Source organism: Eptatretus burgeri, chromosome 3 (genome assembly GCF_056783735.1).
Source record: "Eptatretus burgeri isolate ZD-2024b chromosome 3, Ebu_testis_v1, whole genome shotgun sequence".
Classification (NCBI taxonomy): Eukaryota; Metazoa; Chordata; class Myxini; order Myxiniformes; family Myxinidae; genus Eptatretus; species Eptatretus burgeri.
In genome coordinates, this window is record NC_140963.1 from 120,594,859 (window position 1) to 120,611,447 (window position 16,589).

The window sequence follows — 16,589 nt, forward strand, 5'->3', positions numbered from 1 at the left end:
GTTGATGTCACTGTATCGTCTGCAAAGAAAAATGGACCCACCAAGCGGTCATGGAGAAGGCCACACCACTCATTGACCTTTGGATTGTCGAGAATGTGTTCAATGACGACGTGGGGGTTTTCAGAGCCCCAGAGCCTCACATTGTGCCAGTTGACATTCCTCGATACATGAAAGCAAGCTTCGTCTGTGAACATGACCTTTTTCAGTTGATCTTCATCATCCTCAATGTGACTGAGCATTTCCAAGGCAAACGTCTTGTGATTGGATCCGTCATTTGGTTCGAGTTCCTGCAGAATCTGCACCTTGTAGGCATAAAGCTTCAGTCTTTTATGCAAAATCCTGGGTACAGTGGTGGTTGGTAGTCCCAGTTCTGTGGACACTCGCCAAATTTATTTTTCTGGGACTTTATTGAAATGATTCATGCACTCGTTCAACGTCCGCTGCACTTGTTCTTGGTCGACCAGTACTTTTCTGTTTCTGACAACTTCCAGTCTCCTTAAACCTCTTGTTCCACTTGCTGCTACTAGTCTGAGATGGTGGATTCCTTCCATACCTTGTACGGAAATTACGCTGAACTCGCATGTCGGATCGCGTCTCTGAACCATTTGATGCAATGAGCTTTCTCCTGTGGAGTCACCATTTTCTTTTACAATAAACCACCAGACCTGAAAATAAAGAAAACTTTATGAGTTTCTGTATCATATAAAACAAAGAGTCTCGTTGTATGATTTTGGTACTAAATATATTAACAGCCAAAGTTGTCCAGGTCTTTTTTGGAACACCTGTATATGAGCATGACCAGCAACAGGTGGGAGTGTAAGGGTGTGCTTGGACATAGAGCAGGCATGATAGGCCAGATGGCCTCTTCCTGTGCCAAAATAATCTTAAATTATTTTTATGCCTCTACCGGCGAAGTCGCCGGAGGTTTTGATGTTTTCACATCTGTGAATTACATGTCCATCAGTTTGTTTACAAGTCTTAAAAAGTCAGGCGAAAACCAAATGTTTTTTTTTTTTAATGATTTTATTTAATATCTCATTATATCCTTTCTTCTGCCGCAATTGCTGCAAACAAAACATACATTACCTCGTTTCCTCTGCATGGGTTGGTACCTTGATATAATGATAGAAGATGCATTGTTCAGTCTTCAAATGTACACCAGGGGCTTATTCGGTTTGTTCCAAGGCAAGGCTTTTTTGAGCAGGTTAAAACAAATGACGGTAAAGACAACTGCAAAGGAGAGTGGGCTGAACAAGGATAAAGCCTGTTTTTTGTTTTAATTTCATAAGGCTGTTAATTATCTTCAAAATGGGTGTTTAAATCTACCCAAACACTCAATTTTCATTAATGCCCTTGGAGTTCCCGTCATATGCATGCAAAGTTTTGGGACGCTAGGTTTCATGGTTTTGGAGTTAAGGAGGGCACACGCACGCACGCGCGTGCACACACACACACACACACACACACACACACACACACACACACACACACACACACACACACACACACACACACACACACACACACACACACACTTATTCTGAAAGATAACAATGGTATTATCTGGAGTATTTTTGATAACTACAGTATTTTTGCTTCTTTTTTCCAGAAAACCACAGGCTGCAAAGCACATTTGAAAACTGTTTGATTTTCAAACTCATTTTGGTGAGTATTAATAATTTATTGTTCAAATGCAAATCACATGACATCGGTTTTACGTACCGACATAAGTTATATAAGCATCCCCCTATTTGATAGGGGAGGCTTATACCTGTTGGAGGATTTGTTTCTGCAATTAGTGTCGCAGTTTTAAATGGGACTCCAGAGTATCTTCGACCCCTTGGTGTACAAAACCACGATTTAGGTCAGGTCAGGTATGGGAGCATGTGCCAGAACAGCGCGTCGCTGCGTCCACTTTCCGCCGGTACTCCAGGGGCCTCTGTCTGGCCATCCCCCAGGCAGATGCAAGGCCCATCCCCATCTCCTTGAGATGATGGTCAACCTGCTGCAACCACGAGGCATGTGGTCGGCCCACTGGCCTCCTCCACTCATGAGACTCCCTCGCTGAGAGAATCTGGTGAGCAGGATCAGGGTCAGGAAAACGAGCCACATGTCCATACAGCCGCAACTGACGCTCAGGACTATGCAGGTAACAAATCTCATCCGAGTCTCTCTCAGCAACCGCTCATTGGACACAAAATCTGACCAGCGATAGCCAAGGATTCTCCGAAGAGACGTGGTACCAAAGGAATTAAGTCTCCGTCTCAGATCCTTGGTCAGAGTCCAAGTCTCGCATCCATAGAGCAAGACTGGAAGTACCAAGGACCTGAAGACTCGGACTTTCGTCCTCCCGCACAGGTACCGGCAGCGCCAGACCCCATGATCCAGTGAATCCATGACTCCCCAGGACTGACCCAGATGTCTATTGAGCTCTGACTCGCAGCCAGCAGACACTTGAATATCACTGCCAAGGAAAGTGAATCTCTCCACGACCTCAACATCCTCACCACAAACAGACACAGACAGGACAGCAGCATCCAAGATGTCACCAAAAGCCTGGATCTTAGTTTTGACCCAAGAAACCCGTAATCCCAGCGGCTCCGACTCCTCATTCAGCACCTCGAGGGCCCCCAAAAGGATATCTAAAGTCTCCGCAAAGATGACTGCATCATCTGCAAAATCAAGGTCCGAGATCTTGACATTCACAAACGATGCACCACAGCTTGATCTCTCCGACATCCTCCCTCGCATCCAGTCCATACAAGTGCTGAAAAGTGTGGGGGCCAGTACACATCCCTGACGAACTCCAGTAACAACTGGAAATAAGTCAGATATGGTACCACCACACTTCACAGCACTCTCAGTACCAGAGTAGAGTTCAGACATCAGATCGATCAGTTTTGGTGGCACCCCACGAAGACCAAGAATCCTCCCGAGGACATCCCGATTCATTGAATTGAACGCTTTACAGAGATCAACATAGGCTGCAAGCAGCCCCTGCCGAAACTCTCATCTGCGTTTGGTGAGGACACGAAGAGCAAGGATACGTTCAATCGTTGACCTCTTTGGTGTAAAGCCTGACTGCTCTGGACGCTGGTGCTCAAGCAGATGGTGGCGAACCCTTTCAAGAATTATCCGAGCAAAGACCTTGCCCGGCACTGAGAGCAGCGTCACCCCTCGGTCGTTGTTGCAGTCTTGGCGATCACCCTTTCCTTTCCAGAGAAGAACAACAAGGCCCCTTTTCCAATCAGTTGGGATGATGCCTGTGTTCCAGGCAGAGCACAGAACTGCATGCAATGACACGAGTGCAGCATTTCCACCAGCCTTGAGAAGTTCAGCATGGATGCCACAGATCCCTGGAGCGTTGCCCCATTTCAACCGGTTCACTGCAGCCCGTGTTTCCCCAAGCGAAGGTGGACCACAGTTGATTCGAGGGTCAGCAACAGGGATTGTAACACCCTTGACGTCCAACTCGACAGCTGGTGGATCAGCCTGGTACAACCGCTCAAAGTAACTGGCCCAGCGGGCCTTCACTTCAGACTCTTCTGTCAAGAGCCTACCACTCTCTGCTCAAACTGCAGTGCACCGAGGGATGGGCTTGGATGAACGCAATGCGCGAATTCCCCTGTAAGCGGGACGAGAATCACCTGTCCACAGGTGATGCTCCACCCCCTCACAGATTCCTCGCACATAGGCCTCCTTGTCCACCCTCAGTGCACGCACAGTTTTACGCCTCAGCTCCCTGAACAGCTCAGCTCTGCCATTCAGCCTGGCCCTGTGACTCTGGTCAATGGTATCCAGTGTCCCTTGAGAGACAAAATTGTTCTTTGCCCTGCGGTGAGTTCCAAGACATCCACCGGCAACATCAAGGACGGTGGTCTTGAAGGCACTCCACAACTCTTCAGGACCCCCCAAAGCACCCAGACCCCCCAAGTGTCCACTCAGCCTGTTCGCAAACTCCTTAGCTACTCTCTCATCCCTGAGCTTGCCAACATCCAGCCGAGGCTGGGATGGTACCATTCTCCAGGATTTAAGGTGCAGCTTTAGAGTTGCTACAACAAGCCTGTGGTCAGTATTGAGGAACTGAGCACTCCAGTCGACCCTGCAGTTCTGGATCATCCTCCAACGACCGTCAATGAGGACATGGTCAATCTCCTTTGCCACACCGCCAGCGTTGGAATACCAAGTCCAGCGATGAGCTTGTGGGCGCTGAAACCATGAACCAGCCACCCTAAGTCCATGACTTCTTGCAAAGTCAAGGAACTTAGTGCCATTCTGGTTCATAGTTCCTGACCCATGGGGACCAACACACACCTCATAACCATCCCTATCAGTTCCAATCGATGCATTGAAATCCCCCAAGACTAGAAGTGTATCTTGTCTGGGGCACTGATCAACCACAGACTCGAGCGTGGCGTAGAATGTGTCCTTCACGGTGAGATCACTCGCCTCAGTCGGAGCATAAACAGAGACCAGGGAAATGACACCTAAGCAGTGACAAATCCTTAGTCTCATAATACGCTCGTTGACCGGTGTTACCTCAATTATCATTGGGGTCAGCCTATTGGACTCAGCTACAGAAACTCCTTGAGTATGGTAACCATCAGAGCGACCAGACCAATAGTAGGTGTAACCACCCTCCATGATCTCACCGCAATCCGGTCTCCGAACCTCAGAGAGAGCTGCAATCCCGATGTCCAAACGCTTGAGCTCAGATGATAACAGAGACAGATGATCATCCTCTCTTAGGAATAGGACATTCCAGGCACCCACCCGAAGGGACCACCTCAGGTTAACCCAAGGAGACCGCCGTTTGGTGGACGACACCTCAGCACCACTCTGAAACACTCTCCCGCAATCTGACCCAGGGATGTTACCCCATGGTTTCCCTCCTATCATCAAAGATTGGGGGTCCTGAAGGCTTTGCCCCAATCCCGTTATCCGATGAGCTGCCCTGCGAAGGGAAGCTGCACAGGAGATACTCCCACGGAGTGGGTTTTCAGATTTCTTTGCATTTTTGTGTTTTGCTGAATGAAGGGTGTTACGGTGGCCGGAGTGCAAATCCTGCCACCAACCTCCTCATAAAAAAGTAACCCAACTGCAGGAGGACGTCCGCAGACACAGTTGGGCACTAGATATGGATGGCCGTTGGCTCACAAGGAGCTCCTCCGCCCTTTGACAGGTTTTGTTTTTAATCCTGCTGGGTGTCTATATCCAAACACCCTCCTCACCAGAAAACCTGGTGGGGGAGACGGTTTAGTCGCCAACAACCCGACCATGGAACAGGTTAGTACAGGTTTACATGGTACCTGTCGCAGGTCACAGATCTAACCTGACCTGACAACAGATCAGGTTTTGTGTAAAAACAACCTAACAACGATTTAGGTTGTTTTTTTTTATCTTGCCAAAACTAAGTTTTTGCAAGATATGTAAGTCAGCTTGTATGTTTTTTTTTTTTTTGTTTGCTTATTTTTTTTATTTTATTTTTTTGTTTGTTTGTCTGTCATCACGTATTGATCACTCTGCAGAGCACAGTTATCATTGGAAATTTTTGTAACTTTGCATATCAGAGGCCTATAGAGATCCCTTTCAGCGCATAAAATTTTCAAGGTCAAGGTCAAAGGTCAAGGTCACTTTGTCGCAAATCAGGGGAGTCGACGAAACCCTTATTTTTTTGAGTAATTTTGATCGGATCGTCTTCAAACTTCATGGGAATATAGTTCATTGTCTGTCGCTCAGCTGATTAATTTTTGGTGGCGATTGGCCTTGACCTTCATGGTTAGTGCTGGAGGTCAAAGTTTTTGACCCCAAGGTCAAATTTTGAAATCTTAGGTACCATATCGTGTAATACCTCAAATTGAACACCTCGATGAGTGCTTTCTAGATATGTCAAGCTTGAGACATTATGACGTCATTTGGTGACGTTATGAGGCAAACGCATATTTTTCATGGTTACTCTGTAGAACGATTCTCATCGGAATCTCTCGTAGGCAGATATTCCTCAAGGAGTCGCTCCTGGTGGATAGCAGCTCTGTTCACCTCAGTGTGACCTTAAAGAAGTCACACGTGGTCACCTTTTGGCAAGATATGGGTCACCCTGTGGGTGACATTGGGTTTTTTTTTCTTCTGTCAATGTCTGAGTTCTATCTCGGATTTTACCAGGACTTTTTGAATGAAATTTTGCAACAATAATGGGAGTACAAAGTATGTGTGGTTGACATTTTTTTTGACCTTGACCTATTTTAAAGTGATAACCCAATTGTAGACATTTTAACATTTTTCACCATAACTCGACTTAGGTTTGCCCGATCAAAATTGTATTGCCCTCCCGAGATAGCCGAGATCAATGTGCATTTACCCTGAATTTACATCATCCACCCCCCCCAACCCCCCAGGCTTAAAGGTCAAGGTGAAATGGCGGTCTGAAAAAAAAAAGTGTTTTTTTTTTCAGTGCTTAATTTTGCCAATGTGGAATTTCAAAGACAGCTTTACCTTCCAAGATGTTCTTGCATCATAATAGTGGACCTGCACTGAAGTTGTGCATCTGATTGATTTGTGTCAAGCTACTTTATTCGGCTTGTTACCTTATGAACAAAAAGCACCTTTTTTATCATAATGAATAATTTTCCTCCAATTTTCATGATGTTGAGTATTATGTGTAGATTGTATATGGGGACATAGTTCCTTAATCTACACTCTATCCCTAAATGTAGAGAGTTAAGGTCAAATGGCGGTCTGAAAAAAATATGCCCATCATTTGATCGTTGCCACCAGGGGAGGCTTTTGAATGGTTTTTTTCTTATGGTTTGAGTTCCTGCATAACTTTGAACACAGATATCTAGAATCTCTTTTGTTTTTTTTTAAATACAGTCAGATGGTAATGCCGTTGCTTATTATCACAACAATATAAATGATGCATTTGTTGTTTTATGCGAGTGTAAGAAACAATGTTCTGCATCTAATGGCGGTTTTCAATTCCTCCTAGTTCCGCTGCATCAACTCCTATCTTTGTCTCTTCTACATCGCTTTCTATCTTGGAGACCTTGACAAACTGAGAGAGGTGAATTTTTACAACTTGGGTTTGTACCTTGATTATGCACCGCAGGATTCTAGCCAGAAAAACAAAACTTTCTCAATATGGTGCCCACCAGTGAGTTCTTGAAGCCGACCTCACTTCTTGTGTCAGCTATTATATTTATGCATTTTTTGGTTACTTTTGAACTTACATGGGAACATTATTATGGTTATGAGGCCTTACCCTTGCCCAACGAGACCTTGCCCCACTTCGTGCATCTGTCATCGGGTTGTGGAAATGGGTCATTGCATACCAAATCTTGACTCTTCAACTTGTGATACTCTGACAAAGAAATCTCCAATATACTTGAAACTTTGTGGTTTCATTTCATTCCCTGGGAGGGGTTGCAGTTTCCCAGGACTTTTGGTTCCTGAGATAGAAGTCATTGAATGTTTGAGCTTTTGCCTGACCATGCCAACTCCAGAGAGCTATATCTCAGGTTCTCATTATGTAGAGAGTTTATTATAGTGTAAAGTGAAGGGTATTTTCAAAAGCGATTCGGAGGAAAAAAAAAAAGAACCTAATCCAGAAATTAACAAGAAAAAGAGCAATCAGACATTAAAGACCCTTGCCAGAACTTATTTTGTGTGGTGTTTATGTACTGGTGTGTTACATAATTATAACTGCCACTTTTCAACTGTTGGCAGTGATGACCAGGTACCAAGACGTCCTGCTTTGTTGCAACCCCGTTTTGAACGGACACCTGACTTTGACCCATGACGTTTATTATTATTCAAATGAACTCATAATGGCATGAAAATAAATTCAATTCAAATCAAATGGAAGACCAAATAGGTTACAGTCCTGCATTGGAGTCATCAGAAGGAACTTGAGCAAGCTAAAAGCAAAGATGGAGTCATCAGGAGGAAGTTGGATATGATTCACATTTCAGCTGCTACTCCTCTGCCCTCAAATCCATCCAGGTACAGCCAAATGAGCCTTATTCAAAAAAAATTAAATAATTCTGCCTTTCAGACCATGTGTCCAATCGGGTTCAAATTTAAATCATATATTCCCCATCTTTACGAGATCATAATTTTAAACTTTCACGTCGATTGATGAAGCAGTTCAAGAGAAATAAATTTTTTTAAAGATTTTCATTCAATCTAATATGGCTGCCAGACCAAGTGACATCAATTATTCATGAACATCCTGGTATTCCCAAGGCTTGGGGAACACGTGAAATACAAGCAAACCAGACACAGGTGGAGGCCATTCTCCCCATAATGCCTGCACGAATACCATACTAATTTATCAACACAAGATCCAAAGAAGAAAATGCAAATTACATTTTTTATTTTTTATTTCTAAATCTATCTATTTGTAGTTTTTGTAGTATTTTTTTGTATTTTCTTTTCTTCTTCCCCTCAGGGGAGGGGGCATAGGCTTGGTTAAAAACACACAACATCAAGCACACAACACCCCTTGACAAGACCCCCACCAACAGCACTCCGTACACAATCACTTATCAATGCTCAAACTACCTAAAAGTCTTATCATCCCCATACCCCTCTATCTCCATAACTTCCAGGTACCTATCCAATTCTAATTTAAACTAATCTACTTTTTCTGCTACCACTACCTTTCCAGGGAGGCCATTCCATGCATTAACTACTCTCTGAGTGAAAGTCCCATGTCTTGCTACCGTCTTCACTCTCCTCTTTACTCTCAGGCTATGGCTCCTGGTCCTATCGCTGTCTACTATGTTGAATCATTAATCTGCTCTAATTTTATCGATACCTTTCATTATCTTGAACATCTCCATCATATCTCTTCATAACCACCTTCTTTCTTGTGTACAAAGCCCTGTCTCCTTCAGCTGCTCCTCATAGCTGAGTCCGGAATCAATCTGGTAACCCTGCGCTGAACCCTCTCTTTGGCATCTATGTCCTTCCGGAATTGTGGTGACCAGAACTGCACACAATATTATAGATGTGGCCCTCACTAAATTCCTGTACAATGTTAACACCACCTCTTTTGGTTTGTAAATGATCCCACTCTGAATAAAGCCTAAAACCCGATTTGCTTTACCTCTAGCTGCCTGCCATTGTGCTGCCTGATTACCTCCAATATATATTTCCACCCCCAGATCCTTCTCCTGTGTGACATGCTCCAAAATTACCCCTTGCATCCTGTAATCTCTATTTTCATTGTTCTTTCTCATCCCCAACACCTTACACTTGCTCAGGTTAAATTCCATCTGCCAATTTTTTGTCCAGTCTATGCAAGTATCAATACATTCCTGAATCTGATCACCACCCCCTCTGCTATCCATCTCACCTCCAAGCTTTGTGTCATCTGCAAATTTGGAAATCTTACTCTTTACCCCATTATCTAAATCGTTGATGTAAATAATGAATAATAATGGTTCGATTACTGATCCCTGATGTACCCCACGACTTACATCCTCCCAGCAAGACATCCTCCCACTCACAGCCACTCTTTGCTTCCTACCACAAAACCAGTTTGCAATCCAATTAGCGACCTGACCAGCCACTCCACAAGCCCTCACTTTGGCTAACAACCTCCGATGTGGTACCTTATCAAATGCCTTCTTAAAGTCCAGATATACTATGTCCACTGTCTTTCCCTCATCCACCCAATCAGACACTGCTTCATATCATAGAACTCAAAAAGATTTGTTAAACAGAAACTACCTTTGGTAAACCAATGCTGACTACTTTTAATTAGTTTGTATTTGTTTAAATGGTTCCTCATATGGTCCTTGATTAATGTCTCCAACACCTTCCCCACAACTGAAGTCAAACTAACAGGTCTATAGTTTCCCAATTCTTCTCTGGATCCTTTCTTAAATTATGGTGTTACATTTACTACTCTCCAATCCCCCGGTACCTGTCCTAACTCCAGTGAACTATTGAAAATATCCGTTAACATCTCGGATATGTGTATAAAGTTTCTCCTCGATCTGTCCAGCCATTCTTGAGAAGAAGATTTTCATAGGTTTTTGGGTAAAAAAAATATGCACCTTCCATTGAGTTCTTTCCAGTGAGTTTGGCAGCCATATTGGAAAGGGTGAATCCAATACGACTCAAGGATTCTTAAGGTCTTGGTGTTTGGTCATATTCTTGATTTCTTCATCGTTTAGTCCACATTCGTTGGTATTAACACCCCATTAAGCAATGCCTTCTCTTGTTTTTGTACATAAGTATGATATCTGGTAGCAATGCTTCGTTTTCGATGTTCACACTCGACGGGATCATAACGTCGTACGTGAGTGGTACTTCCATGTTTTCAATGATTGCTTTTGGTTCATGTTCCCACAAATTTTCTGGAACTGGGACATCAAAGTTTTTGCAGATGTGCCAGCAGATTACATTATAAACTCTGTTGTGTCGTTGTGTGTACAGCTGTTCTGACTGTGTTTGTGTGTGTTCGTTCATTAAGCATAAAATATCATTCTCTTTACTAACCCCACCTCCACCCCTCACCTCTTTCTCTTGTTTTTTGTTTTTTGTTTTTTCATACCTCTCTCCACACCCCTCTCTCTCTCTCTCTACACACACACACACACACACACACACACACACACACACACACACACACACACACACACACACACACACACACACACACACACCCACACCCTTCCTCGCTTCCCCTCTTTCCTGCCTTCTCCCTCTCTCCTCTCTCTCTCCCTCCTCTCTCAACCCCCCTCTTTAATACCCCCCCCCCATCAGCAAAGCAATTTGCTCGTATTTCAATAAAACAGGAGACGGTCATGTCAGATGCTTGTAATGATTTTGTGTGAAACAGGAAAATATGAAAGGGAACCCTCTTTTTAGTACAATATTCCTCATGGGGTCACTTTTATGGAGTGCTCAAATTAATAAGATAATGATGTTGCCTTCGCCGCCATTTTATCCTGCACAGAAAGCCGTCGTTTAAATAGACTTCCACGGGGATGTTATCAAGTGCAATGAAGTGCAATGTTCCTCTGAAATTGTCACGGCGCCGTTCTGTGCAAATATAAACCACCAACTTTAGTGTGACGGGCAGTGGCAAAATCTTCTGCAAATGATCTGATTGTAATTCAGCTCCAACCCTAACGGCGAAAAGTGGGGTTAAGCAATTCATGTCCGTCTATCCGTCAGTCAGTCTGTCTTGTAAGTTTATCATTTTCAGTTTGTGATCGAGTAACAATATTTAAATCGATTGTTATATTTTGAACACTAATCGGAACATGAGTGAGGAGGCAAGTCTGTTGTTTTGACGTACCTTGGTTTAGAATTCATCTCGACCGCACATGTGCAGGGGAGTGAGATAATATTTTTACTCTGTCTGCTTGCCTGGCAGTCAAACAAAATGGAAAATCATTCCAAACAGGAAACTTACTGTTTGTAAGGATGTCATAAATGACACGTACAACAGGCACAAATAACTAATGTAACATGTTAGAATGGGTGATTTAATGGCTGCTGCAGAAAATGGTGGTAAAACACATAATTTTTACTTATTTATGCATTTTTTTTTATAACCTTTAAAAAATTTTTAATTTAAATTTAATTATATATTTGAACACTATATAACACATATTGCCTTCATAATACTTCCAAGAACTTCCAGTTTAGCAGGGGTGTGTTCAGTTACCAAGTTTCTCGGAGAGCGCTCACCAAGTGGTTTCAGCATTCAAGCAAGCGCTCCATTCGAAGCCGTTGAATGAGGAGCAGCTGACTTGGCAAGCGCGAGCGACCTGCTTGGTAACTGAACACACCTCAGTACCTGGACATAATTGATTAATTTGTATGACTTTTACAATCTATATTTCATTTAAATTTTTTCATGTACTTGAAGACGAGCACACAAATCGTCTGTCACAATACTTCCAAGAACCTCCATTTTTGTAGTACTGTGCTGTACTTCAATTAAAATAAAGGTTAAAAGGTGTAGTGTAAAAAAAAAAATAAAAAATCTGATACTATAGTGTAATTGAAGTAGTCCAGACACAGTCACGAACAGCACCCTTATAAGGGTTTTACAATTTTACAAGTTTTACAACAGTTTTACAATCGTTAAAATCATTATTTTATTAACATTGGAGTAACACTGCGTGGGGTATCGTGTTCTATGAACTCTGTAGTTGTTGTTGTTTTATCCTCAAGCTATTCCATAGCACTTTCAATGATGATTCATGTAAACATAATTAAACTACAACACTGCAGTTTCATGTATTCCTCGTATTGTCGTTACGTTAACTTGTTTTATCTTGTGAGCTCGCAGATGAAGAAAACCATTAACTTTGTGCTGTAATGATGAAATAAATAAATAAAACAAACTTTACATCCTCAGCAGGAAAGACGAGTTTTCAGTGAGGAGTACTCAGAAGCAGCAGCAACCAGAATTTCACTCGGTAGAGCACGTACCTCCTCTGCCAGGCTGAACAGTTTATAACACGTTTTGTATCCCACTGATAGGCTGGATTTGCATCCGGACCATTCATTCTCATCACATACCAAGTTTAAATTGGCTTGTTCTTGTCATCATCCGTCCACAAACTTTTGAGATATCATGCTCGGTATCGTTTTTTTGGGCGCAATCTCTCCACGGTGAAGAATCACTTAAAAAAAAAAACTTTAGTATCTGGATCTTCACCAAAATCTAATCAATTTGTACTTGTCACACACCGAACATAGCCTCAAAAATTCATCCGAGTCCTTTCTCAAGTTTGAGATATCGTGTTCACAGACAAACAAACAAACACACAGACAGGGGTAAAATCATAACCTCCATCCACCTTCAGTGGTAGAGGTAATGAGCATGCAGCTACACTGTGTTTTGGGTTCTCTTGGTCAAGGTAAGATGACAGCTGATTGGCTTCAACGGCGACCACTGGTCAGCCCAGCTCTTAAGCTTGCTTCATTTGGGGATAATCTGAACGCTGGGCAACTTTGAATACATTTTCAATCTGTTATTCTTTGCAAAGTTCATTACGCTTTTAAGATTGAATTGGTAAAAAAAAAAGTTTTGTTTCGGTGCATGTTCCCATGATGCCTCAGTAAAGTTCAAAGCTCCTCCGGCATTCAAGATAAACCCTCGGTTAACAGTACCATCACTATGCAGATGGGGGGGGGGGGCACTGAACGTACCCCGTGCCAATTCTCACCACATATGACGCAGACTTGTACAAAACAACTATGATGTACACAAACTTTGCACGCACTAACTGCTTTAAATGACTGCGCACACTTTAACTGGATGTATAATTAAATGTAATCATAACATTGTGGACGGCTTAGATGTCAAATCTTTTTTTTTTTATCCCCATGCTTTAAAAAAAATGTGGGTGATATTTTAATCTGCTCCATCTGTCAGTCTGTTTTCCGTCTCCACAAATGGGGTCAAAAGGTCAAATACCAATAAATGAAATTATGGACACATTTTAAAACATTTTTTTAAAATTAAACTTTGTTTATGCAATCAGCATTGGGGGGGCGCATGAAATATGTGACTTTCTTTTTTTTTTGACCCCCAGTTCCTGTCCCAGGTGGGGTCTTGAGGTCACAGTGGTCAAAACAGAAGATTTTTTTTAACTCATCATTTGATTATGGGGGTCTTTCCGGGCAGAAGTTTTTGTCATCTTTCAATTTTGCTTTCGGTGGGAAGCGTGGGGATTTGCGATGGCGCACCATCGACTTCACTCAAGTTACCTCCGCCACCGAAGGTGGCCTGAGGTTATGTTTTCACTCCTGTCTGTCTGTCTTTCTGTGAGCAGGATATCTTAAAAAGTCGTGGACAGATTCGGACGAAATTTGATGGACGTGGGTGTGTGACGAGGCCAAATTAATTTGGTTTTGGTGAATATCCGGATCCGGATACAAAATTTTTTTTTTTAATTTCCCAACTGATTCTTCACCATTGAGAGATGGTGCCAAAAACGATATATAGCGTGATATTCCAAAAAGTTGTGGACGGATTATGACAAAACTTGGTGGATGGGTTGGAATGGTGGCAACGACAAGCCAATTAGACTTTGGTGTGTGACGAGGACGAATAGACCGGATATGCATCTTGACCAATTAGTGTGATACAAAAGATAAACTGTTCAGCCTGGCGGAGGTATGCAGTCTACCGAGTACGGTGGAAATCTTTATTCCCTCTCCCCTTGTGCTGCATCCATGCTGTTTCTTCTTCCTTTTTTCCCTTATTCCTACATCCCCCCCCAAACTTCTTTCCCTTCTCTCCACACTTTCTTTCTCTCATTTCTCTCTCCTATCATCCTCTCTCCTTTTTATCAATCGTAAATTTTTATTCAATCACCTCCCCTTGATGTATGTAATAAATAGATGACCCTTTACCATCTATTACAATGCTTGTGCAGTATTTTCTTTGAGTGAATGAAGACGTTTTATCCGCCATCTTATAAAAATTACAACTGCTTAATTATAAATTCTGAATTACATGGAAGGTGTCACTTTTGGAACATATAATTATGACATTTGGCGATATATATATATATATATATATATATATATATATATATATATATATATATATATATATATATATATATATATATATATATATATATATATATATATATATATATATATATATATATATATTTCTTTTCCAGTGTAAAGATAACGTTTTGTAAGCTTTTTGAATGACATAATTCGGTGACTGGCACTCGCCAGGGTCCTGGCTAGAACCATGCGTGCTGAAACATTACAGAATTGCTTGATGAGAAATTTTGTTGTGCTTTCATTGAACGGTTGTATATTGCCACCATTGTGTCTTGAAAAATCCTAACCATCACTTCTTCTTTCTCTGCCGCTCCTTAACCCCCATTTTCTGCCAAATCAGTTGCTCATCACTGTGCTTTTCACTCAGCAGCTGCTCCATCTCACCCGTGAAGTCTTAATTCCCTGCTTCCATGAGCATGTGCTTTTAAGGATGCAGATTCGGCCTCTTAACAGGCCCCGATCAAACCCCGAGTCCCAGCCCCGGTCAAACCCCGAGTCCCAGCTCCTGATACTTCCCGAGTCGCAGCCCCAGTCAAATCCCGAGTCCCAGCTCCTGATACTTCCCGAGTCGCAGCCCCGGTCAAATCCCGAGTCCCAGCTACTGATACTTTCCGAGTCCCAGCCTTGGTCACTTTCTGAGTCCCAGCCCCTGGTGTTTCCTGAAGCCCATTCAAAAACCAAGTCCCAGACCCAGTTTCCCTCCCAATCCCAGTCTCAGCACCAATCGATGACAAATGTTGCTGTTGCCACAGCCAATGGTCTCGGTCCCCCACTTGAAAAACTCTCGAATGGCTGCTACATCGAAGAACCTGCTGTCGCATCCTCTACCCAATTGCCCAGTTCATTCATCATTCCAGGCATTTCTTGGGTAGCCAAACATTGCTCTTTGGATGCAAGGGATGTTAAGGCAAGGGCCAGTGAGATTAACCTTGCCGCGAGAGGTGGCGATTGTTTTGAGCCCAGCCCAGGAGAGAAAATGTGGCCCGGGCTGTTACAAGCTGAGGTCGAAAGCGGCCTTTCAATATACGAGGTAAAGCAGGCCTCATTGGCCACCTTTTGCTTCCGTTCATCGCTTCCTTATCACCATTGCATTTCCATGTATTTCTGGACTGTGTATGATGAACCTGCAAGCCATGCGAGTTACGTATCTCCACAGGGCACCACACAAGGCCGCCTGGACATGCTCGCAGAGTTAGGCTACGTGGCACTCTTCCTGCCTGCGTGTCCTTTGGCAGTGCTGGGCTGTGTCCCCATGCGGCTTGCCAGTACATTTGCCCTTTCCCGCCAGCTGTGCACTTGGCTGCAACGACCGTTTGCTCGGCATAACAGCAATGAAAACATCTGGCAGGTGATCGAGTGGTCCCCCCACCCTTCACCACTCCATCAAGGGATTCATTCTCGTAATGCATTCGTGAATACAACAGTATCTTTATTTTGTGCTAATTGACCTTTTTACATTCTCAAGGCATGTTGAGCCACTTGTTATGCTAATTGTATTTGAGGGGTGAGAGGGGGTGATAAAACACATTCATCTTTGCTGGCCTTTTCTCTCTTCCTTCCACTTTTTTTAAATCTTTTTATTCCTTTGTTTTTAATTGCTTTCTGACTTCTTATTTTTACTTTTATTCCTGCATTTGCTCATTTCTATCTTTGCCAGGAAGGGTTGTTATGTTTTCAGCACCTTTGCATTAACGGTATCGTTTGGCTGTAACTCAGGATGTATATCATTTTATTATTTGACCACGTTTCATGTTGACTTTTGTTCTGCTGATGAAGCTATTAAGAGAGAAGCATCACTGTCAGGGACTGGTTTTGATTTGAACTTGTGAAAACGCACACGTGATCATTGCATACTGCCGCCTTTTGAATGGTGGTACTTGGCAACACCCTGTTGGAATCCGTCCTATTTTGATTGCCGTCTAAGCTAATGTTCTCCGTTGATTCTCTTCTATCCTGAAGTCCATTCTTAATTTTTGTCTTCCTTGTTCCCGCCGCCACCGAAGGTGGACGGAGGTTGTGTTTTCACGACTGTC

General features: G+C 43.0%; 1 protein-coding gene across 3 annotated transcripts in view; it reads left to right on the top strand.

Moving 5' to 3' along the window:
* LOC147030860 (anoctamin-8-like) overlaps nt 1–16,589 on the top strand; it is a 54,348-nt gene that overhangs the window by 13,954 nt on the left and 23,805 nt on the right. For all 3 annotated transcript variants that reach the window (XM_085875375.1, XM_085875376.1, XM_085875377.1), the window contains 4 exons: nt 1,610–1,665; nt 6,986–7,060; nt 14,897–15,586; nt 15,713–15,904. In XM_085875375.1, coding sequence (XP_085731501.1) covers nt 1,610–1,665; nt 6,986–7,060; nt 14,897–15,586; nt 15,713–15,904 — 1,013 coding nt within the window. The remainder of the gene's footprint in view (nt 1–1,609; nt 1,666–6,985; nt 7,061–14,896; nt 15,587–15,712; nt 15,905–16,589) is intronic.